General features: G+C 42.7%; 1 protein-coding gene across 3 annotated transcripts in view; it reads right to left on the reverse strand.

Annotated features, from left to right (window-relative positions):
* The window catches only part of TACC2 (transforming acidic coiled-coil containing protein 2), a 149,543-nt gene that overhangs the window by 87,812 nt on the left and 36,240 nt on the right, over nt 1-25,491 (reverse strand). For 2 of the 3 annotated variants that reach the window (XM_077258703.1, XM_077258702.1), the window contains exons 4-6: nt 23,724-23,875; nt 21,162-21,296; nt 13,537-18,426 (exon numbers count right to left, since the gene is read on the reverse strand). In XM_077258703.1, coding sequence (XP_077114818.1) covers nt 13,537-18,426; nt 21,162-21,296; nt 23,724-23,875 — 5,177 coding nt within the window. The remainder of the gene's footprint in view (nt 1-13,536; nt 18,427-21,161; nt 21,297-23,723; nt 23,876-25,491) is intronic. The other variant, XM_077258704.1, reaches the window with a different exon arrangement.

Genomic DNA, 25,491 nt, shown 5'->3' on the forward strand with positions numbered 1-25,491 from the left:
CATATTGCAGCCCCAGTTGTACTTGGTCCACGGGCCACTAACAGTTTTACCACATCTGTAAGAGAACAACCTGGTGGTCCAACATCAAGGCCGGCACTGTGAGTCTTAGTATGTATCACAATCTACTATATGGTCACCACTGTACTAAATGATCCGCACCAAGCAAACCAGAGAGATCTGGTGTTAGGAGTCATCAAAAGGTATTTGGGGCTGAGATTTTCCAGTGGTAAAGCACTATGGCTATATCTATGGCGTGGCATATTCACGTTCGCTCTGAGAAGAACGGTAACTAAGTTTATGGCATGAGCCATATATATTCTACCTGAAAACTGACATAAATATGGAAAGCACATAGGGTTAATAGAGGGAAGTCTCACTGTTGGGACCTCAAGTAAAGGGGTTGTCCAGGCTTGGGGATCAAGTCTGCAGTTACAGATTTACACTTGTAAATCCTCACTGCGTACACAGTGCGCACTGTCAGGATGTTCTGGATCCAGGAGTGGACAGGTACTTGACCACAAGCATGTGATCTGCATACATGAGGTCACATGCTCACTAGATGTGGCACATGCAGACTAGACCTGCTCGGCAACATTCAAAATGTAAATGGTAAACGTGTAGTCACATGTCACCAGCATCGGAGAATCCTGACAGCAAGCACTGTGCGCACTTTGTCGCACGATGAACACTATAAAAGAGTGAGAGTTTTCCAGCTCAAAAGTTCAGGTCCTCTTTGTTTTCAATAGGATATATATATATATACACAAGGAGGCCTGCACCAATGTCAGTTACGGTATGGGCCACCTCCAGCCCCTCATAACCCTCCTGCAGCATTGTCCTGTTGTCTTTTCGGGAGTGACTGGGAATTGCGGGCCCTCAGCTGTCAGGCACCATAGCAAATGCTGCGGCTGCTGTCCTGAAGGTTCCCCTCCAGCTGAGAATCTCTGGATCACAGAAAAAGTTAGAATGCCGTGTCTTGGACCTTATATGTCCTTCTGCGGAAAAGATAAAGCATTTAGTCCATACGGGAACGAGTTCCGTCATGGAGGTTCTTGCAGATGATATTTGTGGAGATTAATGGTCCTAATGCTACATGACCTCTGTAGATGACAATGAGTCGGGGGGTGACACGTTTAGCTGTGGATGTCGTGGTTGAGTGAGGTACCAGCTGTTGTGCCGAGCTGCCCCATGTATAAGGGAGGCGCAGTGGGACTACTGTGATGTCATTATTAGGGAATTCAAACCGCTGCTTCCCCCTGGAGTATCCAGCACAGCTGCTAATGTGCTGCCGCACTTTGTGCCATTGTTGGTTAGTCATCCCTGCCAACATCAATGTTCTTCCAAAATCCCCCTCCTAGGACCACACACTGCATTAATGGGAAGCTAGAACTGACAAAAAGCAGATATTCAATGTCACTGTACATGAGCATGGCGCCGAAGCACCCAATGCTCTGCCTAGCACATACTGCGATATAGGCATACAGTCAGGTTTTGGGGACTCCGTATCTATTAACATTTATGAGAAACTCACTTTTGGCTTTAATATTTTGCCAAGTACCGTGTGTTCCTGAAAATAAGACAGGGTCTTATTCTATTTTTTTGCTTCAAAAGATGAGTTAGGGGATGTCTTCATTAAAGGGAATCTGTCACCCCCGGGACGTATGTGACCTATTAATATGGGCATACAGGTAATAGAAATGTTACACTAGTCCTACCTGTATGCCTCATATTAATGGTCTTATTGTTGAGAAATATTATATTCTGTCTTTATGCTAATGATTTCTTCCAGGCTCCGGGGCGTGCGGTGCCTGGAAGAAATCCCTGCCTCATGTCTTCATTGTAATACTACCCCCTCCCATCAGCATCAGTTACGGCCCTGGAATCCTGCGCCTGTGCCCACTGCACTCCCTCCACAATATGTACCTCTTTCTCCTTTCTGTGGGGACTGCATTCAAGGTACTTCTGTTCAGGCGCAAGCGAGCCACTGCGACCTAGCAATGACTATGCAGGGAGGAAGTGGGGAGAGCACCTTAGCGGCGCGCTCATCGGAGATCACTAGAGCGGAAGAGGAGATGAAGTCGCCTGCACAGAAGATCCCTGAATGCAGCGCCCAGGACAAATTCAATATGCCCAGAATTAAAAACTGCTGTCTGTATTGGCTCTTCTTGTAGGACGAATATTTACCTCTAATATCAGCTCTTACAGTTTATTGTCTGCTATCTTTGCAAAACAGTAGTGCAGGGTCACTAAACAATGATGTTTGCTGATAAGTTGATTACACATTGTCCAGGCCAGTTGGCATTCAAAACAGAGGAGGAAAAACTATGCAAATAAATTACATAATTGAACAATGCAAGTTAACTTCATTCACATCTTTCTCTTGACATCTGGATGCTGGTTGAAGGCCAGTTGTGAACTATATAAGTCTACGTTCACATTTGCGGTCTGCGCCGCAGCGTCGGGCGCCGCAGCGTCGCCGCATGCGTCATGCGCCCCTATATTTAACATGGGGGCGCATGGACATGCGTCGCACTTGCGTTTTGCGCCGCATGCGTCCCTGCGGCGCCCGCGTCCGGGCGCAGAGGACGCAGCAAGTTGCATTTTTGCTGCGTCCAAAATCAATCAAAAAAAGGACGCATGCTGCGCAAAACGCAGCGTTGTGCATGCGTTTTGCTGCGTTTTTGTTTGCGTTGTGCGTTGCGGCGCCGACACTGCGGCGCACAACGCAAATGTGAACGTAGCCTAAAGAGGCTTTTTCCTCTTTCCTATAGACTTTACAGGATATCAGCTATAGGTGCCACGGCCCCAGCTGGAAGAACACAGGACTGCTTCATTGACCATCACTGAAACCCCAGAGACATCTTAAAGAATCCAAGTTGGGACAATCGTGTCACCTGGTCACATACCTCACTGCTCTTGGTTAGCTTCCTAAGCTTGTCATTACCTCCTCTCTGTGGGTCCCCATCAAAAGTAATCACTTTGAGATTGAATGGAGTAGTAAAGCTCCTAACTTCATAACCCTGTTATCGGCATTGGTGGGTGTGCCAGTGGTTAGAACCCTAGCGGTTGGATAGTTGTCCTCTATCTTACGGATAGGGGTTAAGTGCCAAACTTGAAAATGCCCCTTTAAGTAATTGCACAATTTAATTTATGTGCATTTTAACACTTTACATTATATTCTTTTAGGCACAACTCTAAAATGGAGCATTTTTACATGCAGCAATGATTTCCATCTAGATAAGGGAACTGAAAGTAAACTAATCAATTTCCAGACAATGCAAAGCCAGGGGAGATAGCTAAGACTAAAGACAGAAAAGGGATTCATAAGGATCTAGATAAACTTGAACAATGGACAGTGACTAATAGAAAGGTATTTAACAGGAAGAAATGCGAGATTCTACATCTGGGCAAGGAAAAGAAAATTACATCTATATAATGGGAGGAATAGAACTAAGCAACAGCACGTGTGAAAAACACTTGGGTATACTAATAGATCACAGACTGCACATGAGTCAACAATCTGAAGCAGCTTCAAAAAAGGCAAACAAAGTTCTAGGATGTATTAATAGAAGCATAGAGTCTAGATCACGTGAAGTAATTATCTCCCTCTACTCCTTGGTCAGGCCTCATCTGGAATACAGTGTCCAGTTCTGGGCACCACATTTTAAAGAAGACATTGAATAACTGAAGTAAGTTCAGAAAAGAGTGACCAGGATGGTGAGCGGACTGCAAAGTATGTCCTACGAGAAGCTGTTAAAAGATTTGGGAATTTTTTGCTTGCAAAAAAGAAGGCTAAGAGGAGACTTAATAGCGGTCTACAAATCTCTGAAGGCGTGTCACAGTGTAGACTAGAGGGATCATCATTATTCTCATTTGCATATGGAAACCCAAGAAGCAATAGAATGAAACTGAAAGGGAGAAGATACAGATTAGATATTAGTACAAACTTTTCATTCAATAAATGAGTGCCAGGGCCTGTTTCTTTACATGTATCTTCCTTTATGAGCACCACGATACAGCACGGAGTGCCGACCCATTACCCTTTATTTCCATTGAGTTTGACATCTATGCCATACAACGTACTGGAAAATGGGAAAAAAAAATCCAAGTCTGGCCGATATTGAGAAAAAAAAAGGAATTCTGTGCTTGCTTTTTTGGGGATCAGTTTTTAAGACGTTCATTCTATAGTAAAAAAAAAATGACCTGGCGACCTGCTTTTCCAGGTCAACACAATTATGGTGAAACTAAACATGTTTACGTTTTTTATGCTTGTCAGGGCAAAAAAAAAATCTGAAATTTGTAAATTTGCATTGTCCTTTTCAGTCCCGTAACTATCTTATTTTTCCATCAATGGAGCGGTGTACAGGGCTTTTTTATTGCTTTGAGATGACATTTTCATTTATACCATTTTGGGGTATTTATGACATTTTGATCACTTTTTATTGCATTTCTTGGGAAATGCAATTTTTCTATTTTTTATCTAATTTTGGAGTTTCACATATGATATAAATTATTTTATTTTTTTATAGGTCGAACTTTTTTGGACACAATGACACCAAATATGTTTATTTAAACATTTTTAATTTCTCTATTTTTGAAGGAGGAAAAGGGGGTGATTGAAACTTTTACATATGTTTTTACATTTTTTCCCCACTATTTCTCAATCTCTCTAGGGGACCTGACCTGCAATCATTTTATTACTTATCCTATATAATATATATTGCAATACTATAATATTACAGTATATAGTGAAATTTGTGACTGAGCTTCACAGGAGGACCAAGTTTTCAGTTACATGGGCCTTCAGCAGATCCAGGGCTGCCATAGTGCATAATGTTTGATCTCTGGGATTGCATCAAGGGGGCCATGTCATAGAGATTCCTGCTGCAAATGCCGGCCATGAAACACAGCCAGAAACTGCCTCATATGAACAGGCTCAGCACCTGAGCCAGCTTCATACTTTCCATAGTGACCTAAGACTTGTCTACTCTCCTGACATGTTTGTTTTAGTGAATATTTGTATTCCTTATGAAAATTGTGGACCATCTTTTCTTATAACTCTGTATTTTGTGCTTCCTCCAATATTCCCCCTGGATATGTATGAATTAATTTCCAATTGGGTGTTATCAGTTGTGGGAGGGGTCCCCAGTAGTCAGTTACTGACTGACTAATCAGTGCTCACTGTACAGGGACAAACTGCTTTGACAAATGCAGTGGTAACGCCCAGTTGTCAAGTAATTTATACATTTCTAGGAAAAATAATAGAGGAGCTGCTCAATATAGGATTAGGGGAAAATATGCTACATAATTGTTCTTTCAGAGGAAATAGAATTATTTACTAAACCAGACATTCATTAATCAAGAATCTGCAAAAATCCTAGTCCATGCCCTCATCATCTCCTGCCTCAACTACTGGAACTTCCTGGTCTGTGGCCTCCCTTCTAAGGCTGCCATCACACTAGCAGTATTTGGTCAGTATTTTACATCAGTATTTGTAGCCAAAACCAGGAGTGGGTAATAAATGCAGAAGTGGTGCATATGTTTCTATTATACTCTTCCTCTAATTGTTCCACTCCTGGTTTTGGCTTACAAATACTGATGTAAAATACTGACCAAATACTGATAGTGTGACAGCAGCCTAAAGGCCCCGTCTCACTAAGCGATTTACCAACGATCACGACCAGCGATACGACCTGGCCGTGATCGTTTGTAAGTCGCTGTGTGGTCGCTGGGGAGCTGTCACACAGACCGCTCTCCCCAGCGACCAACGATCAGGGGAACGACTTCGGCATCGTTGAAACTGTCTTCAACGATGCCGAAGTCCCCCTGCAGCACCCGGGTAACCAGGGTAAACATCGGGTTACTAAGCGCAGGGCCGCGCTTAGTAACCCGATGTTTACCCTGGTTACCAGCGTAAATGTAAAAAAAAACAAACACTACATACTCGCCTTTCGGTGTCCAGGTCCCTTGCCGTCCGCTTCCTGCTCTGACTGAGATCCGGCCGTACAGCGAGAGCAGAGCGCAGCGGTGACGTCACTGCTGTGCTCTCACTTCTCACTGTACGGCCGGCAGTCAGTGAGAGCAGGAAGCAGACGGCAAGGGACCTGGACACCGAAAGGCGAGTATGTACTGTTTGTTTTTTTTTACATTTACGCTGGTAACCAGGGTAAACATCGGGTTACTAAGCGCGGCCCTGCGCTTAGTAACCCGATGTTTACCCTGGTTACCAGTGAAGACATCGCTGGATCGGTGTCACACACACCGATTCAGCGATGTCAGCAGGGCCTCAACGACCAAAAAAAGGTCCAGGCCATTCCGACACGACCAGCGATCTCGCAGCAGGGGCCTGGTCGCTGGTACGTGTCACACATAGCGAGATCGCTATGGAGGTCGCTGTTGCGTCACAAAACTTGTGACTCAGCAGCGATCTCGCTAGCGATCTCGCTATGTGAGACGGGGCCTTAACACTCTCGCACCCCTCCAATCTATCCTAAACTTTGCTACCCGACTAATCCACCTGTCCCCCCGCTATTCCCCGGCCTCTCCCCTCTGTCAATCCCTTCACTGGCTCCCCATTGCCCAGAGACTCCAGTACAAACCCTAACCATGACATACAAAGCCATCCACAACCTGTCTCCTCCATACATCTGTGACCTCGTCTCTCAGTACTTACCTGCACGCAACCTCCGATCCTCACAAGATCTCCTTCTCTACTCCCCTCTTATCTCCTCTTCCCACAATCGTATACAACATTTCTCCCACACATCCCCCCTACTCTGGAACTGTGTGCCCCAACATATCAGACTCTCGCCTACCGTGCAAACCTTCAAAAGGAACCTGTAGACCCACCTCTTGTGACAAGCCTACAACCTGCAGTGACCACCGATCGACCAAACCGCTGCACGACCAGCTCTATCCTCACCTACTGTATCCTCACCCATCCCTTGTAGATTGTGAGCCCTCGTGGGCAGGGTCCTCTCTCCTCCTGTGGGTCACTTGTATTGTTCATGATTATTGTACTTGTTTTTTATTATGTATACCCCTCCTCACATGTAAGGTGCCATGGAATAAATGGCGCTATAGTAATAAATAATAATAATAATCTGTAAGGCGTAGGTGACACTTACAGATCACACTGCTACTGAGCCGAGGGACAAATTCAGCTTAGGACTTTGCCCTAAACCATTCAACCATGAACAAACACTGCAACAGGAGAATCAGACAAAGCCCCATGAAAGAAGAGTAACCAATGTCACATTACCACCAGTATACATCACTGCTCTGTGCCACATTACCAGTATACATCACCGCTCTGTGCCACATTACCAGTATACATCACCGCTCTGTGCCACATTACCAGTATACATCACCGCTCTGTGCCACATTACCAGTATACATCACCGTCTGTGCCACATTACCAGTATACATCACCGCTCTGTGCCACATTACCAGTATACATCACCGCTCTGTGCCACATTACCAGTATACATCACCGCTCTGTGCCACATTACCAGTATACATCACCGCTCTGTGCCACATTACCAGTATACATCACCGCTCTGTGCCACATTACCAGTATACATCACCGCTCTGTGCCACATTACCAGTATACATCACCGCTCTGTGCCACACTACAACCAGTATACTTTACCGCTCTGTGCCTCATTAAAACCAGTATACATTACTGCTCTGTGCCACATTACCACCAGTATACATCACCATCTGTGCCACATTACTACCAGTATACATCACCGCTCTGTGCCACACTACCACCAGTATACATCACCATCTGTGACACATTACTACCAGTATACATCACCATCTGTGGCACATTATTACCAGTATACCTCACCGCTCTGTGCCACATTACTACCAGTATACATCACCGTCTGTGCCACATTACCACCAGTATACATCACCGCTCTGTGCCACTTTATTACCAGTATACATCACCGCTCTGTGCCACATTATTACCAGTATACATCACCGCTCTGTGCCACATTATTACCAGTATACATCACCATCTGTGGCACATTATTACCATTATACATCACCGCTCTGTGCCACATTATTACCAGTATACATCACCGCTCTGTGCCACATTACTACCAGTACACATCACCGCTCTGTGCCACATTATTACCAGTATACATCACCGCTCTGTGGCACATTATTACCAGTATACATCCCCGCTCTGTGCCACATTACCAGTATATATCACCGCTCCGTGCCACATTATTATCAGTATACATCACCGTCTGTGCCACATTACCACCAGTATACATCACCGCTCTGTGCCACATTATTACCAGTATACATCATCGCTCTGTGCCACATTATTACCAGTATACATCACCGCTCTGTGCCACATTATTACCAGTATACATCACCGCTCTGTGCCACATTACTACCAGTATACATCACCGCTCTGTGCCACATTACCACCAGTATACATCACTGCTCTGTGCCACATTATTACCAGTATACATCACCGCTCTGTGCCACATTATTATCAGTATACATCACCGTCTGTGCCACATTACCACCAGTATACATCACCGCTCTGTGCCACATTATTACCAGTATACATCATCGCTCTGTGCCACATTATTACCAGTATACATCACCGCTCTGTGCCACATTATTACCAGTATATATCACCGCTCTGTGCCACATTACCAGTATACATCACCGCTCTGTGCCACATTACCAGTATTCATCACCGCTCTGTGCCACATTACCAGTATACATCACCGCTCTGTGCCACATTACTACCAGTATACATTACCGCTCTGTGCCACATTACCACCAGTATACATCACTGCTCTGTGCCACATTATTACCAGTACACATCACCGCTCTGTGCCACATTGCCAGTGTACATCACCGCTCTGTGCCACGTTACCACCAGTATACATCACCGCTCTGTGCCACATTATTACCAGTACACATCACCGCTCTGTGCCACATTGCCAGTGTACATCACCGCTCTGTGCCACGTTACCACCAGTATACATCACCGCTCTGTGCCACATTATTACCAGTACACATCACCGCTCTTTGCAACATTGCCAGTATACATCACCGCTCTGTGCCACCTTACCACCAGTATACATCACTGCTCTGTGCCACATTGCCAGTATACATCAAGGATCTGTGCCACATTACCAGTATACATCACCGCTCTGTGCCACATTACCAGTATACATCACCGCTCTGTGCCACATTACCAGTATTCATCACCGCTCTGTGCCACATTACCAGTATACATCACCGTCTGTGCCACATTACCACCAGTATACATCATCGCTCTGTGCCACATTATTACCAGTATACATCACCGCTCTGTGCCACATTATTACCAGTATACATCACCGCTCTGTGCCACATTACTACCAGTATACATCACCGCTCTGTGCCACATTATTACCAGTATACATCACCGCTCTGTGCCACATTATTACCAGTATACATCACCGCTCTGTGCCACATTATTACCAGTATACATCACCGCATTATTATTGTGCAAATTTTCCACTCAAACAGGTGTAACATGGCCTGTGCCCTGATTCCTGATGTATTTGCCACCTTGGTAGTCAGCATATCCTCACTACAGCACCTTATATTACTTCCTCCATATTTCATTCTTCCAGTTACCGTCCTCAGTGATCCATATGACATCAGCCTAGCAATAATATCCAACATTCCCAGCAATGATTCATGAAATCGTTAAAATCTTCCATTTGCCAAACTTTTCCTGCATGCCGCACGTATAATGACTCGCAGATTCCTTGTCTTATTTTGCCTCTTTAAATTTTCAGATTTCAGCTGAAACTCTTGTATGGTCTCATATATCTGACGCCAGGATTAGGGGAACAGGTACATCGCCCATCGCAGGCCAGCAGGAGTTATAGCAGATACTATGTCTAGAATACGACGGTGTATCCTAAAATATATCCCTACTCACCGAGATTCTGTGCCCAAATAGCCGCTTCGATTTCAGAGATCCAAGCCGTTCCCTGCTACGTCTTAAATCCCAAGGAACAAGAGTCTGAGGGATTGTCCCGGATGTTCCATGCCTGTGTCTGTCAGTCCCCAGGATTGGAATGAAAGGAGGCAGCAAACTTTACTTCTCCTTAGAGAAAGTTGAGACACAACAAAGGGCCAGGGACTGGAATGATGCCTTGTCTGGGAGGGGTTCTGCCTCCTTCTTCCCTCCTTAGGGAAGGGCACTGTGAAAGCTCCCAGATAGACATGGGGTCCTGCACAGGGCCAGAGGAATCTGTGACACACACTGAAGCAGCATGCTCGGGCACTGCTCAAACATTCCCACCCCTAAGGGCAGGAACACAAAACCTTCCAATCAGTCAGAGGAAAGGGAACAGGATGGGGGGGAGTAGTCATCTCTGCCCTAAGTCTATAGAAAGACAGTCGGTGTGTCACAGGACCCAGGGCCACTGCCAAAACCTGTCAAGTTCAAGAGGTGTCCAAAATACGTCTTATTCCTAGGATACATTTAAGATCAAGTAAAGAAAAAAAAGTTAACATATGGAAAAGTTTTCTGGAAACTTTTTGACATCCTGCCTTTCAATCTTGGCAAATAACGATCAGAAATCTGTTATAATGCTTGTAATCCGGCCCGCATTCTCCACCTTCTGTGTGCAACCCGAGACAATACCGACACACTGTACAACGTAATGAACTGTCAGCAGAGTAAAGTTGCCAAGGAAGCTTAAGTATGCCGAGATACAAAGCAACGTGTAATGAAGTAGGTGCCACCTGACAACCATATTGTCACAGAGAGCTGCCAACAATTTAGAGGTCACAAATTAGAGGAGTGACACCGCACCAGACACCACAGTCAGCCAGTGTATTGTATAGCAAGTTCTTGCCCCAAGCTGCTAGCATGACACAGGGCCAGCTACTCATTACAATGGAAATATTGATCTGTAAGTCGTCTGGTTAGCACTAAGGATTACATCATTAGAGCAATGGATGTCAACTGCAAAAAGGCTCTGGGGCGGAAGAAGCCACAAATATACTTAAAGAAGCGCTCCTCCTCCTCCCATCAAAATTTTTATCCTCTTAATATATTGAAATCATCATATTATATAGCACTGTGTACTTACTATTGTACATTTTGCCCTTTTACCCAGCTAATTCTTCTCTTTTCCATTAGGTCTATGACATTACGTGGTTAAAAACAGACTAGTTGAATCCTTCTAAACTCTGTGTAGAAACAGGAGGTCAATTTTACCTGCATGAGTCATCATCATTCTACTCACTGCAAAGTCCCCAGCAGGGAGAGAAGCTGAGCAGCTGCTCAGGAGTTGTAGAAGGAAATTACTCATGTAAGGAAAGGAGACTTCCTGATTCTACATAAAGCAGAGAAAAGAGAAGTATTAGGCGGGTAGAAAGGCAAAAATGAGCAATTGTAAGTACACAGTGCTATATAATATGATTACAATATATAAAGAGGATACAAACTTTGATGTGAGAAGGAGTGCTTCTTTAATAAAATAATTAAATTAATGGAAGACGGCCTGTAATGAGTATCGTGTAATGCAGTTTGGACTCTGCAGGGAGACGGGTGCAGGAGTGGCCTACTATTACATGCAATGGGGCATATATAGCGGACAATAATCAGTCAGATTCTAACAGTAACTAACGACCCCTCATTCACGTTAATTGGGTAATGTGATTTTGATTGTCCAAAAATGCTTGTTCGTGAAAAAAATCTCATTCATGTTTTGAAGATTGTATAACGTAAATGGAGATTGTTCGCTCGTCCAATGATTAGAACGGCAAAACGGAGGAGTGGAACGATCATTATTTAACCATTTTATTAATGATTCTCATTCCGTATAAACACCTCTCTGACATTGTTTGCAGATCCTGAGTTACGATTGTGTTGTTCATCATTTAAACGATTATCTGCTTATGTAAACCAACCCTTAGGGCTCGTGCAGATGGCCGTAATAATTATAATCGGACGAGTGCTATCTGCCGTTATGCAGATTTTGCTGCTAATTGGCTGAAAAGCCTGCGATGGAATTTTTAAAATCCATCCTTTGTATAGGTGACTAAAGTGGAGTGCCCACACCAGGGCAGTGGGGTACTCAGTACTGGGTCCGGTCTTAAAGGGGATGTCACGGTGGCTGAGACCTGGTCCGTGGCCCTCGGGCGTCCAATTAAAGGGAAAGGTCTTCAAGGGGATTACTTTGTACCACCAGGTGAGCAGTTCTCTCATAATTGATTGGAAACAATAAGACCCTATTTGCGCTTTTTTTGTCTCCTACCTTTCTATACTTGTAATTACAGAGTGGAATAATAAAGTAAAAAATGTTTCACATCCCCCTGTCACATAAGGAACTACTCCACCTGCTAAAGATTTGTTGCTAATTTTTGGAGGAAAATCAAAACCTCGTTCCCATGTAGAAAAAACATTTTAGATTTTCAGACTGGCCAAAGATCTTCAAGCATGCTCTATGTACAAATGAACATCCCTTGATTTTTGTTTTTAGATTTTCTGACTGGCCAAAGATCTTCGAGCATGCTCTATGTACAAATGAACATCCCTTGATTTTTTTTTGCTATTTTTAAATGGGGTTGTGTAAAACAGATCCATAAAATTCATCAAGGTTCATGGAAAAACACAAGCAATGGTAATGGTGTGCTAAAGAAGGTCAAACGAAAATCAATATGTTACAGTGCCCAAATTTTGAACATATCCGACCTATACTCACATATTAACTTCAATAAGAAAAATGTTAAAGTGAAAAGTTGCAATTAAAAGTAACAGTTGTTTCATGGGAAGAATCTATGAAATTAAATTATGAGTTATGACAAATGGGTTAAATACCTAACCATTAAATCCAGTATTTGCTAGACCCCTAGCAATAACTTTTCAAACCATCAATTGTAGTTGGTGCAAATCGGTTTGCAGGACCCGATCCATTGGTCACGTCAGTAATCTGTGGCCGCTGCGACATTAGCCCTGAGAACCACCTCCTATCTCCTGGCATTCATAGCTCTTCTGTTGATTAGCTGGCCCAACAGTGATGCAGATGTGACATTGAGCCAGACCGGCTAATCAAAATATGGGCTGTAGATGCAGTCAGGTAGGAAGGGGTTCTCAGGACTCCCATCCAGCTGCCATTGATTTCTGATGTGGCCGATGGGTTGAGTACTACAAACCGATTTACACCGACTCTGTGACCAATTGTTCTTCAACAGCTTGAAAAGCCACTCAGTGTAAGGGATGCAAGGCTGTTATGGTAAAATCACAGTAGCGATCTCAATTATTCCATATAGTTAGAGAAGTCATCAGTCATTTATGACTATAGCAAAACTCCCAGCTGTTTTGGACAATAGGTGCAAGTTCATTTGTGACTTTTCAACCTATAGTAAATAAACTAAAGTCAGTGTCCGTCTTTAAGTCAGTGTTGCCCCAACCCAAAAAGTGGCAAAATCCACGTACACATTACTACTACAATTATCCAGAATACTTATTAACAAACAAAATGACAATAGTACCTTTCAGTGGTTACTCCTGGAAGCATCGTTGGACTTGAGGGGAGCACCAGTAGCTCAGGACTTGTGGGTTTCACAGGCTTTTTGGTGACTGGCCGATCAGAGTGCAGGACACTACGCAGTTTCTGGGTGAAGCTATACGAGTCTGATGCTGGAAAAGTTGGGCCTTTAATCACTGGAGAAGAAGGTCCAGCTTCAATTGGAGAAGTAAGTGATTTTTCTTGAGCAACACTAGAATGACCATGGTCAAGAATAGGTAGATCTGTTCCAATAGCAGATGTAAGAGAAGAAAGTTTCTTGTCTTCGGTGTGATCAATTCCTGGAGGTCCAGAGAATGAGTATATTTTCTCTTGGTCTGTAGACAACACCATTTGATCAGGTTGCTCCAATTTTTGTATGATGACCGTTTCCACAGGGCAAGGATCACATTTTTCATTGAGCAGTTCTATGTGAGTAGTATCGTGTGTAATACTTGTGTCTGCAGAACTTTCAGGCTTCACTAAAGATGCCAAGTCATCAGAAGGAGGGCTTATATCTGTAGATACGGTCTTTGTCTGCTCTGAAGGCAAAGGTGGTTCATCAGATAGGATTGCCGTCTCTTTAACTGTGGAACCTGACATATCAAAAAGAATATCTGTCTCTAGGGCAGTTAGCGGATCAGAAACTGGTACTCCTATTTCAGGAACAGCATCTAGTTCTGTTGCACTTAGCTCAGGCTTCTCCATGATAATTTCAGATGTTTTTGCATTTTCTTCAGGTACAAGGTTTAGTAGTTCAGAAAATAACTCGTTGATAATCATTTGAGGTTTTATTGTATCATCAGAGTCCTCTTTTGGAAGAAGTTGTAAGGCTTCGGGAGTCATTTCATGTCCTTCCCAAGATCCGGTAGTGATGAGGTTTGGGGTTTCCGATTCTTCACAAAGTTTGACGGATTGCGGTTCTTCAGCTTTTATTTCTAAATCTATCTCACTTTGTACTGTTGATGGAAATCCAGTGGCATTTTTGGAAAAGATATGTAGCTCAGGAGAAGAGCCTGAATTCTGTATGCAATCAATTTCTGTCTTCATCAAATCAGGATTTATCATACCAATCAACCCAGATATGTTCTGCTCTACTACAATTTCAGTGCCTACAGTTGCCTTGATGGCTTTGCTTGTGTGCTCCTGAGAACTATGGGTCATTTCTTCTTCCCCGACTGGACTGAACTTATGCATTCCTTCAGAAGCCATTTCAGGATGTTTCTCCTGAGGGTGTACTTCCTTGTGTGTATTATGATGCAGAATATTAAATGCTTCCTCTGATTTTTCTGTGCTGACACGATGTGCATCCGTACATTCCTCGAGATTGTGATGTGAAATAAAAGTCTCTGTATCTAACTGATCCTCCTCACCTAAAGACACTCCAGATCCATCTGTCTTAAGCCTTTGTAAAATATCTTTGTGGTCATCAAGAACAGGTGGAAATAATTTGGTCACTTGTGTGGACGTTTCTATTACATTTTTCTTATCTTGTTTATTTATTTCCTCAATTACACTTTGTGACTTTGCTGATGTTTCCTCTACAGACAGAACATGAGACTCTGCATCTTCTCTTTCCAGTATATGAGGAAGAGAAGATAATTCTGGAGGTTGTGGTAATAATGCAGCAGAGCATACATACACATGGTCATCATTCTCAGTTTCTTCTGTACAATTCCTATGTTCGATAAAGGTTTTGGCTGTTTCCATATTACGCAGATTAAAAATGCACTCCTCTATGCTGTCAGTAAGAGGGTTGATGTCGATACTTCCAGGAGACAAAACTTGAAGATCCTTATCCGTTTTTTCAAGAGTCTGTGCAGATAAATCTTTACTAAAAATTCTTTCTTTGTTATCAGACTTGTCAGTCTTGACTGTAAGATCATCACATACTTGAGTTTCAGTTTCTGGGCACATCATTGGTGAAGGACTCCCATCTTCTTCAGCACTGGTATGAGGAGGAACACTTAAAATGTCATGTTCAGATGGAAAGTTGATATCTGCTGCTGAGAATGTGGATTTTTGAGACTCTTCAGACAGAAGGTTGAAACTTGAAAGATTAGTTGCATTTTCAATTTTTGATAGATGTTGAGAAGGGTCTACTACTACAACTCCATCCATATTGCAAAAGTCTATTTCAATATCTGGTTTATTTGTAGCACAATCGTTTGGTTGTTCAAAAGAGCTGATGTTGTCACTGGCTGCTTGAAGTTGGGTTGATTTATCATCCAAAATGGGAAGCTGTGGACAAGCATCTGGAGAAACTTGTGCTTTGGTTGTAAGGATATCTTCATTAGTGTGGCCATCTTTATCTGAAGAAAGTATAAAAGACTGACCTTCTGTTGCCAATTCCAACTGTTTCTCTTCATCTAGTTGACTTTGCAGCAAAAAGATGTCTTCTCGAAGTTCTAAAATATCTGTACCATCCATGATGCTCTCGTCTTTACAAGTTGTAGAGATGGATTTGTCCATTTCAGCACTTATAACTACATCCGATATGTTTTCTAGAGTTTCTAATGTAGATGCTAAAGGCACGTCTTCTACTTTGTCCTTAAGGTCTTTGACAGTATACAAAGCATTGGGTGTGTTCTCTAAAGACGCGATATCTTGCTGACTCAAAGAAACCTCCTTCTCCTTTGTAGACCTGCTTTCCAGGTTTTGGCAACTGAAATCTACTATTTTAAACTCTTCTGGATTTATGACAGATACATTCTGTTTTGTTTGAAGCTCGGATGTGTCCTCCACGGTACAATCTGGCTTGTGGTTCAGGTTTTCCACATCAGACTGGAGGGATGATTGTAGCTTTGCATTAATATTAGGACTTTGCCTTTGATGTGTAGCATTTAGGCACATGCCATTTCCACTTTGGTTTTGGCTAGTCTTCGTCTCGGTTTGAATTGGAAATATCTCAGAATTTTCTTTTGAGAAACTTTCGTCCTTTGGACTTGATACATCATCATAGCATTTCTCGTTTAAAGATAATAAAGTCTCCATCAGTGGAGGGAGAATATGGACCTCTCCTTTTTTTGAAAAAGTTGTCAAATTTTCTTTTATAGATTCTGCTTGTGTATCTAGTAAAACTTGTGTGCCTGGGGAGTGTCCCTGAACAACAGGACATGGTGAAACAGATAAATAACTGTTTTCTGTATCAGCCTTTAAAGCCTTTTCCTTATGGGCATCTACTCTTCCATCATCTACAAAGACCTCCTTAATGCTGCCCTGCAAATCATTAAAACCATACTCCGTGTTACTCTTCCCTCCTGTGGTCACTTTCTCCAGGTCCATGCTAAGATGTTCAGTTGTGAACTCATTCCTAGTAAGACCCAGTGGATTACATTCGATGTTTTGCTGGGATATCAGTTCACTCTGGCTTATGGATGTTTGTCCATACTCTTCAATGGATGGTGAAGGTAGCGATTGATCTTTGTTACATATGGGTAAGCACTTTGCAGTTTCTTCCTTTGGATCAGGACTTGGTGTTACTAGGTGCAGATCTGCGGTATTTACAGAAAAGGTTGACACATCTTCTAAAAGTAAATTATTAACAAAGCTCTGAAATTTAAGGTCTTTACCTCCTTCGGTACTAGCCTGATTAACTACCTGGACTTGAGCACTTGCACTAGACCCATGCAAGGAGTCCAGATTTGTACCTATAAGGCCTGATGGGGATTCCAGCGTAACCTGAGTTATGCCATCATTTAAACTGTCAGATGTATGTAAAATATTCTCAGTTTCAGGCGTTACTGGAATTTGAGTGCCCAATGGGATGAATGGGTTGAAAGAAATGTTATTTTCATTGCTATTTTTCAATTCTTTTGTCTCTAATTTGCTATCTACTCTCTCTTTAGTAGTAAACATTCCAACATCTATGATGGACTTTTTTTGCAATCCATATTCCTCACCAATTTCATGAAATGTACTTTTAGGTTGAATGTTTTCCTCTAAGGTTGCCTCTTCTACGTGTCCTGCACCGTCAAGAGATCTCTTAGTCTCTATCTCTAATTTATCGGGTGGATTGACAGGAAAACTGGAAGCGGCTATCTTACCCATCTGTGCTGGAAGACTTGGTGGTTCTGTCACCTCAAGCAGAGACTGCTGATTAAGCAGGGATGTAACGAGATTATCACAAAAAGTATTGAGCTCCGACACCACCAGATTGGGCTCAGAGATCTCTGCTGTAGGGGATTCTCCGTCGTGGAGGCAGCTCCCTTTTTCAAGGCTATGGGGTAATGGGAGTTTAACCTTATGGATGTCTGAGCTCCCATCTGTTGTAAAAGGAAAGATTATATGGCTCTGTCCCTCTGTCTGGCTATTAAAACCATCTGTAGTTAAAGTTCTACTATCGCATGATCCTTTCTGTCCTCCTATATCAGTATTACTATCTTTACAGTATTGCTTTGTTTGGTTATCAGCGTCATCTGGTTCTTGGAGAATTCCAACTGGCCGAGACAGTGTGACATTCCTGGAGAATAATTCCTCAGATGCTGGAATCAGCTGTGGTATGGAAGTCAGGGGAAGAACACTTGGATTGTCAAGATTGCAATCACCCCTCATTACAACATTATTGCTCTTAAAGTTAGCTATGAGTGATAGATCAGCGTCTGGTTCTGTGTCTTGCTTTGGCAATAAATCTTCACCTGCCAAAAACTGTTCTTGTGCTTGCAAATTAAAACCAGGACTAGTCGTTGACATTTCTTCAGATGACAGGGCAGCTCGAGTCATTTTCAGTTGGATAGTCTTGTCCTCTTCGGCTGTCTCAGAGATCTTCTCTGGCAATACTTGCTGTCCCCATTCTCTGAGAATTCCTATCAGTTCTGTATCTTCTGCTGGAAAAAATTCTTCATCCCTTGAACCTTCCTCACTGATTGTGAGATTGCTGCAGTTAACAAGGTAAATGGTAAAAATAATTCAGTCCTTCAATAAATTTGGATAAACGTAGTGCAGAAAAGGGGGAAAAGCAGGCACCAAGAGGAACGATAGCCAGCTGGAGATGCAGATCCATGCAATGCATGCTCAAGACATGTATGGAAACGGACACACCATGCAAAGAAAGTTGCAAAAACCAGTAGGAATTTAAGATTTCCTGGTGCCTTTTACAGGGTAAATGAAATAATCTGACTGGTCACTAAGATAGCAGCATTCTTATCGCATAGTTATCTGTGCATGACTTTTGTAGACGATGGCCAAATATCATGCCAGAATACATTAATTTAGCGAATGAAAAGCTTAAGTCAACACAACGCCATATTCGATCTACAAATATGCATAGCTGAAGGAATGCAATAGACTGGCATATGCCTGAGATGCTATCTAACTACCAGTCATATATGAATGGGCACTGGGTGCCCAGAAAGCAGAGAGAGTCAGATAGGAAAATAGTCCAGCAGTGCTGGCCTCAAGCCAGACACATGGAAACAAAGGCAAGAAGGACTGCAGGAAAGGATATCCCAAGGAGACCACAAGTCTATGACACTTAGAGAAGTTCAGCATGCAAAGTATGAAGAATTCTCAGCAAGCAGAAGGTTAAGACAACACTTATTGCAATAAAATGCAGCAGTCACTAATACGATGAGCTGTAGTGATGTCACATCGAAGGTTAAGGCTAATTTTAAGATTAAGATGTTAAGATTAGTTAAGACCCAAAAATGTCGTCTTCCTCTTCCATGGTGAAAAATCTTGGCTACATACTCAAATCAATACTAAATAAAGTTGTCCAACCAGTAAATTGTTGGATTGATAATCGGTGCGGCAGAAAAAGAGAGGAAACCTCAGGACTACCCAATGCTAATTCAGGGGAGTTCTCTCTACTACTTCACATGATCAAAAGGAGAATTTCAGAAGGTGTTGGCTGCTAGACTACGGTATTTGCTATTTGGTCTCACATTTTCTAACCAAACTTGGTGATTGAATTTTCTGCTTCTTATTGAACGGGTCTTTCTGGATATCACATTGATGACCTATTCTTAGGAAAAATACATTTATAATTGGTGGCAATGTCACACTCCAGGATCTCCCCCCAAAAAAGGGTTTTCCAAGCAAAAGAGAATCATTACCTGGGGGTTGGATTCTGTACAAATAACAAAATAAATCATTCTCACCTGCTGTCAACGACTTGGATCCAGCACAGACTGCTCTGTGGAAGCGATGACTAGGACAGTATCATTGTGGCTTGTGATGGGCTGCAGCGGCCAGATGAATTGAACTGTGCATCATCAGAATAAATACCCAATGTGGCATGATTCATATCACCCGATCGCTGCAGGCCATCACAAACCACAGAGTTTTGTGACTGGTTAAACGGTGACATAATTGGTTCCAGTGATGGCAAAAACCATGGAGAAGCGTGCGCTGGATCCAGGAGGCGATCAGAGGTAATTATGATTTACTTCGCTATTTATAAAGAATAATAATGAGCACCTTTTGCCCATACAAAAAAACTGTAAAAAAAAATGAAGGGGTAATCACGGTCCCTTTACTGTAATACATGGCAAAGCAAAGTCCATATAATGTAACTTTTGACAGAGATCAATGAGTGGTACAGGCTGTCACGAGAGATGGTGAGTTCTCCTTCAATGGAGGTCTTCAAACAGGGGCTGGACAGACATCTGTCTGAGATGGTTTAGTGAATCATGCATTGAGCAGGGGGTTGATCACGATGACCCTGGAGGTCCCTTCCAGCTCTAACATTCTAGGATTCTATATTAGAACTGTGGCTGTGCGTAGCACTGTAGTTTTGGCAAGTTCAGTCTCATTTACTAACTGGACTGAGCCGCAGTATGACGCATAGTCACAATTGGTACTGCTGTTACATGCGTCAGAGTACTTGAACAAGTAGCGCTACCCTTTTGCTTTTCTCACCAAAGAGGGTCCCAGGAGTTAGCTTGCCGCCGATCGTACACTGATGGCCTAAGCTAAGATAGTATCCTTGAAACCACCATAGATCCTAAGAATGGAGGGCCACAGTGCTGCAACCCCTTCACAGTTTTCTTCCGTGCAGTGGCACCCAGCTGTGCAGGGAACTATGGCCAGAACCTGTCACTTGAATGGAGCTGGTGGTCGCAAACACTTTTCGACAGAGACAGAACTGTGAAGGGATTGCACCACGGTGAGAAGCAACGCTTTGGTCCCTTGATCCTAAAAATAAGTTGGGATCTCAAAGATTGGATGCCCAATGATCATAAAGAGATGGAATATTACTAGGATATGCCATCACTTTCTAAGATGAGAATAGCCCTATAAAAGCCTTATCCTTAAAGTTTTGTGAATAATAGTAATATATAGAAAGGTTCCTCAGCTCCGCTCCGTTTACGGATTCATTTCTACTTCTTTGTTCTATTGAACATGTTACTTGTTTAGTATTAATACTTATCCCAGATTATAAGCACCAAGAATGTAGCAGGTTTGTACAAGACCAATTCTTGGCTCGCAGCAGCATATTTCACTCCCAATAGAAAAGTCATTGCAAGCATACCCAGCATGTCGCAGGCGATAAGACAAGCTCGGGCTATTTTCAAGTAATGAATAATTGCATTTTTTTCTTCCTTTAAATAGGTCGCACCAAGCTCACAGCTGTTAAATAAAAGACACAAGTTATGCACATAATAATAATACCTGATGGTGCCAGGCTGCGAGCTCGCCCTAGATTCTTGATATTCCAGGCCCCCTATATAAAGATCAGTCTGCGGAAGGGCAGGAAGCAGCTGTCCTTCCTCTGAAACACAACGCTGCGATGTAACGTCACCACTCCTGGGAAAATAAAAGGATCACTAAACCGAGGGAAGTAGGTGTCCATGCTGAAATAACACTGTGAGCAAATCAATACTTTTTTCCAAGTTACTAAGCATCGTCTTCTGCAGCTTTCCATGTCCTCGTCAAGTTGGCAATCTAGACATAGTCATGAACTCTGCAGCTTTCAACTTGTAGGAACATCAGCTTATATGGAAAGGATGAGCGAGATGTTCCAGTCATTCCGACTTCCACAGTTTATTAACATTGTACTGTCCAAGTTCTTCTCATTCACATTTCTGCTGGGAAACTGATGATGTTCCCACTTCCAATGATTGTTCATGCCATTGATCATGCAGCTGTAGAGATCTTTATTAGGTCAATTTCACATGTCCGACATTCACTACCCATGTAAGGTCCTCAATGTCCAGACTGTTCACTGGTCTCCTTACTTGAACTCATATATTCCTGGGAGGCTAGTGAGTTTGGGTCAAGAGACTGTCTGACATCGCAGACACACTCGGACCGTAAATGTCGGACATTTGAAACCGGCCTTAAAGGGAATCTGTCGGCAAGATTTTGCTATGGAATCTGAGGGCAGAATAATGTAGTGGTTGAGAGTCAGATTTCAGGGATGTATCAGTTTTTAGGCTGTGTGCTGTTGATTTCATACAATTAATGTATTAACACGAGGATATTATCAGAGCCCAGACAAGCTGCCACATGCCAAGTGGTCTGACCACGCCCCCTTCCCTGATAAGCAGCTCACTGTCAATAGACAATTTACATAGAGAGCCTGGTGTGGGCAGGGTTAGCTTGCTGAGCTCTGCTACATGCTACATCTAAGGCCATGTGCACACGTTGAGTGTTTGGTGAGTTTTTTACCTCAGTATTTGTAAATTAAAACCAGGAGTCAATAAAAAACACAGAAGTGGTGCCCATGTTTCTATGATACTTTTTTTCTGACTTTCCACTCCTGGTTTCGGCTTACAAATACTGAGGTAAAAAACTAACCAAATACTCAACGTGTGCACGTGGCCTAAAAACTCTGATTGTGTCACACAACTGCTGCACCCAGTAATCTAAGTGACACATCCCTGGCATCAAGGTTTTTTCCTACATTATGCCGCTCTCAGATGAGGTACTAAAAACCTGATGACAGATTCCCTTTAAGGGCAGAATCTGCAAAATAAATACATGGTCCTCAAGAGAACTGTGACTAGACAGCAATGATGCTCCATGTCTGGCAAAGAGGAATTTCCTTCTTACAGCCTGCCAGGATTAGGGTCGTCCTAATGGAAATGTCCCTCAGAATCTCGCAGATGACTTTCCAGGGTATGTTCACAAATAGAAGACAAGCTGCAGATGTTCAGCCTGAAATTGCAGGGAGAAAATCCAAAGCATATCACAGTAGCAGTAAAGTGGATGAGATTTTACCAAATCTCATCTACACATTGCGGGGTTTGCCATGCGGGGCAGATGTTAAATTTACAGCATGCAAATATATACTGAGGATTTTCACCACAGATTTCACTCTTCACTACGCATTGTGTCAAATCTGTAATAAATCTCATCAATTATTTACAGAATTTGTGAATTTGCAGCAAAATCCACAGTAAAATATGTAAATGTGGATCAGTTACTCAAAGGGAACCGGTCACATTGAACATGCAGTCTGACCTATGGGCAGAATGGTAGAGAGGAGGAGAAAATAAGCAGAATGATATATAAGTTTGTGAGAAAAAAATTCAGTGTAACTTGTGTTGTATTCATTGTAATCTCTGGTGTTTGTATACGTATAAGTCCAGTGGGCGGTCCTACCAGTGATTGACAGCTCTCTCTGCATGTACAGTCAAACAGGAAAGACTGTCAATCACATAGTAGGACCTCCCACTGGACTCATACATACAAACACCAGGGATTTCAAAGAATAAAATGTTACTGATACTTTTTCCACAAAAATGTCTTATGAGTCTGATCAGCTCCTCCTGCTCTATAACACCCTGCCTGCAGATCAGATACCAGTTTCAACATAACAGGTTCCCTTTAAATGAATTTTTCCATAAGTGACTTGTATAAGACATTGACTGACTGACTGACAGCGGAATCACCATTAGAGCCGGCAGTCAGTCAGTGCCGGGGCATGGTTACAGCTGCCACTCACTATGCCGGAGGATGTGGGGGAAATAAATGTAATGTCCTCCCGGCAGTGGGTCTTCAGATTCAGAACATACCGTCACTGTTTTCTATTGTATAGTAAAATATAAACTTTTACTCTGAATAAGAACAAGTAATTCAATGTAGTTTCAAAGCTACACACTTTTTTATGTAGATTGTGTCTAAATATAAGGTATACAATGGTGTTTAATGGATGCCACATCCTTTAAGACATTAGAAGACATATACTGTACATGGCGCACAATAATGCCAGTGTCTTTCGGCTCTTACCTATTTGTTGCAGGGACACTCAGGCGTTCAGAAAATAATGATGGAAATAATCCCTCCGTGTCCTCTTCTCCCGCCTGTCGTCCTTTCTGGTAGCTGTTAGGGTCCCACTGAGGGTAAAGCGCAGGGATGGCATCTAGAGATGGATGGAATTCCTGTACGAGGACAAGATAAACAGGGGAAAGTAACTAATGCTAACCTTGGATTTAAGATCTGAGAGTGTGACCTAGAAATGTATGATGCAGACCTTGGAAAGACAATGAGAATATACTGAGAATATTTGTTCCTTTTGTATAGTGCGCAGCCCTCGGTTTCACATCGGCGGGGAGTTAATGCACCAAGGTGGCAGACAGCCGGAAGCCAGACAATGTGGGCCCACGAGCCACAGGTTGGGGACCCCTGTCCTATAGGGTTGGACAATGTGTATGCTGCGATGCATTCAGCAATCTTTGACCACACATCCTTTGTCAAAGCCGCCATGTAGCCCCAGTCTAAACCCACAAAACTGAAAACATCTGAGTCTTATTTAGTAACCTCTCTTCAACTTTAATCACCATAGAGCAGATATCTAAATTCAGTATACTGCAATCCCCAAGAGGGAGATGTCGGATATTACATCTATAATACGGGTAGTAAAATTACAACCACCTGCAAGTCAGTTGTTCATGGAAAGTCTGTCCGGTAGTTCAGCATTTATCTGGGTGACCTCCGATCCCATTTTGCTGCATTACTGGACGCAATGGCCATTTAGGCTGATTTGTAGGTGGCTATCATTTCATTACTTGTAATATGGCCATAATTCACAAACCCCCTGGCATTTGTACTAAACCAGACAGTGATTAACGATACACTCACGAGTAACAGGTTTATTTGGAAACACGTAACACAACCCTACAGTGTGCTTCTTAACCAAGGTTGGGGTTTTCAGCTTCTGTCGGAGTTCCCACTAGGTTGTGTCCAAGTGACTGTAGGCTTTACAGCCTGCCCTGTGCTACTGTAGGTCTTTGGGGGCTATTCTCTGCCACAGCTTGCAAGTCATTATTAGGGGTGCACGTGTTATAGAGGGGCCTCAGTCCAATGCTTTCTCTATCTGCTGTTCTCAACTGAGGAGTTGCTCGTTGGCTGGACTTCACCACTCGTAATCATTTTTCAACAGCTATGGACACCTTTGACATGAAAAAAAAAATCTATATTTTCACATACTGTATGTTAGTGGTTAACTTCAACTAATAAAATTGCAGTAAGTTGCAATTTGCAACATTAATTCCCTTATTAATTTTCAGAACCCATGATATGCAGTTTGTATCCCCTCTCCCGGTTTCAGATTTTTATCTTGTGGGAGTGTCCCTCCCTGTAATACATGCTGGATGTGAGTTCTGTGTGTATCCATAGTTCTGCTGTATTCATTAGCTCAAGCACCAGCACAGCTTCTATCCTCCACTTATGTCCTATTCCTGTGCTTTCCTTCTTTTTCTGCCCTCCTTGAGACTGTAAATGCTTTCTTCCATGTCCACATTGTTGAGATCTATGTAAATTTCTCTCCCTCCCTCATGCTATCTTTAACATTGAGAAAAGAGAGATTGAGAAGAGAGAAAAGAGTCGTCAGGAGCAGAATCAGGAGCTCCGATGGAGTTGTAGCTTTGTTGCACAGCACTCAGCTACATAGAGAACCTAAAGACACTCTGCAACAGCAAAATAGTTCAACATTTTTAATTAAGACTTTTTAGAAAATTGTTTAACATTGCATTAAGGAAGCAAATAAACCATACAA

This window comes from Ranitomeya variabilis, chromosome 4 (assembly GCF_051348905.1).
Source record: "Ranitomeya variabilis isolate aRanVar5 chromosome 4, aRanVar5.hap1, whole genome shotgun sequence".
Classification (NCBI taxonomy): Eukaryota; Metazoa; Chordata; class Amphibia; order Anura; family Dendrobatidae; genus Ranitomeya; species Ranitomeya variabilis.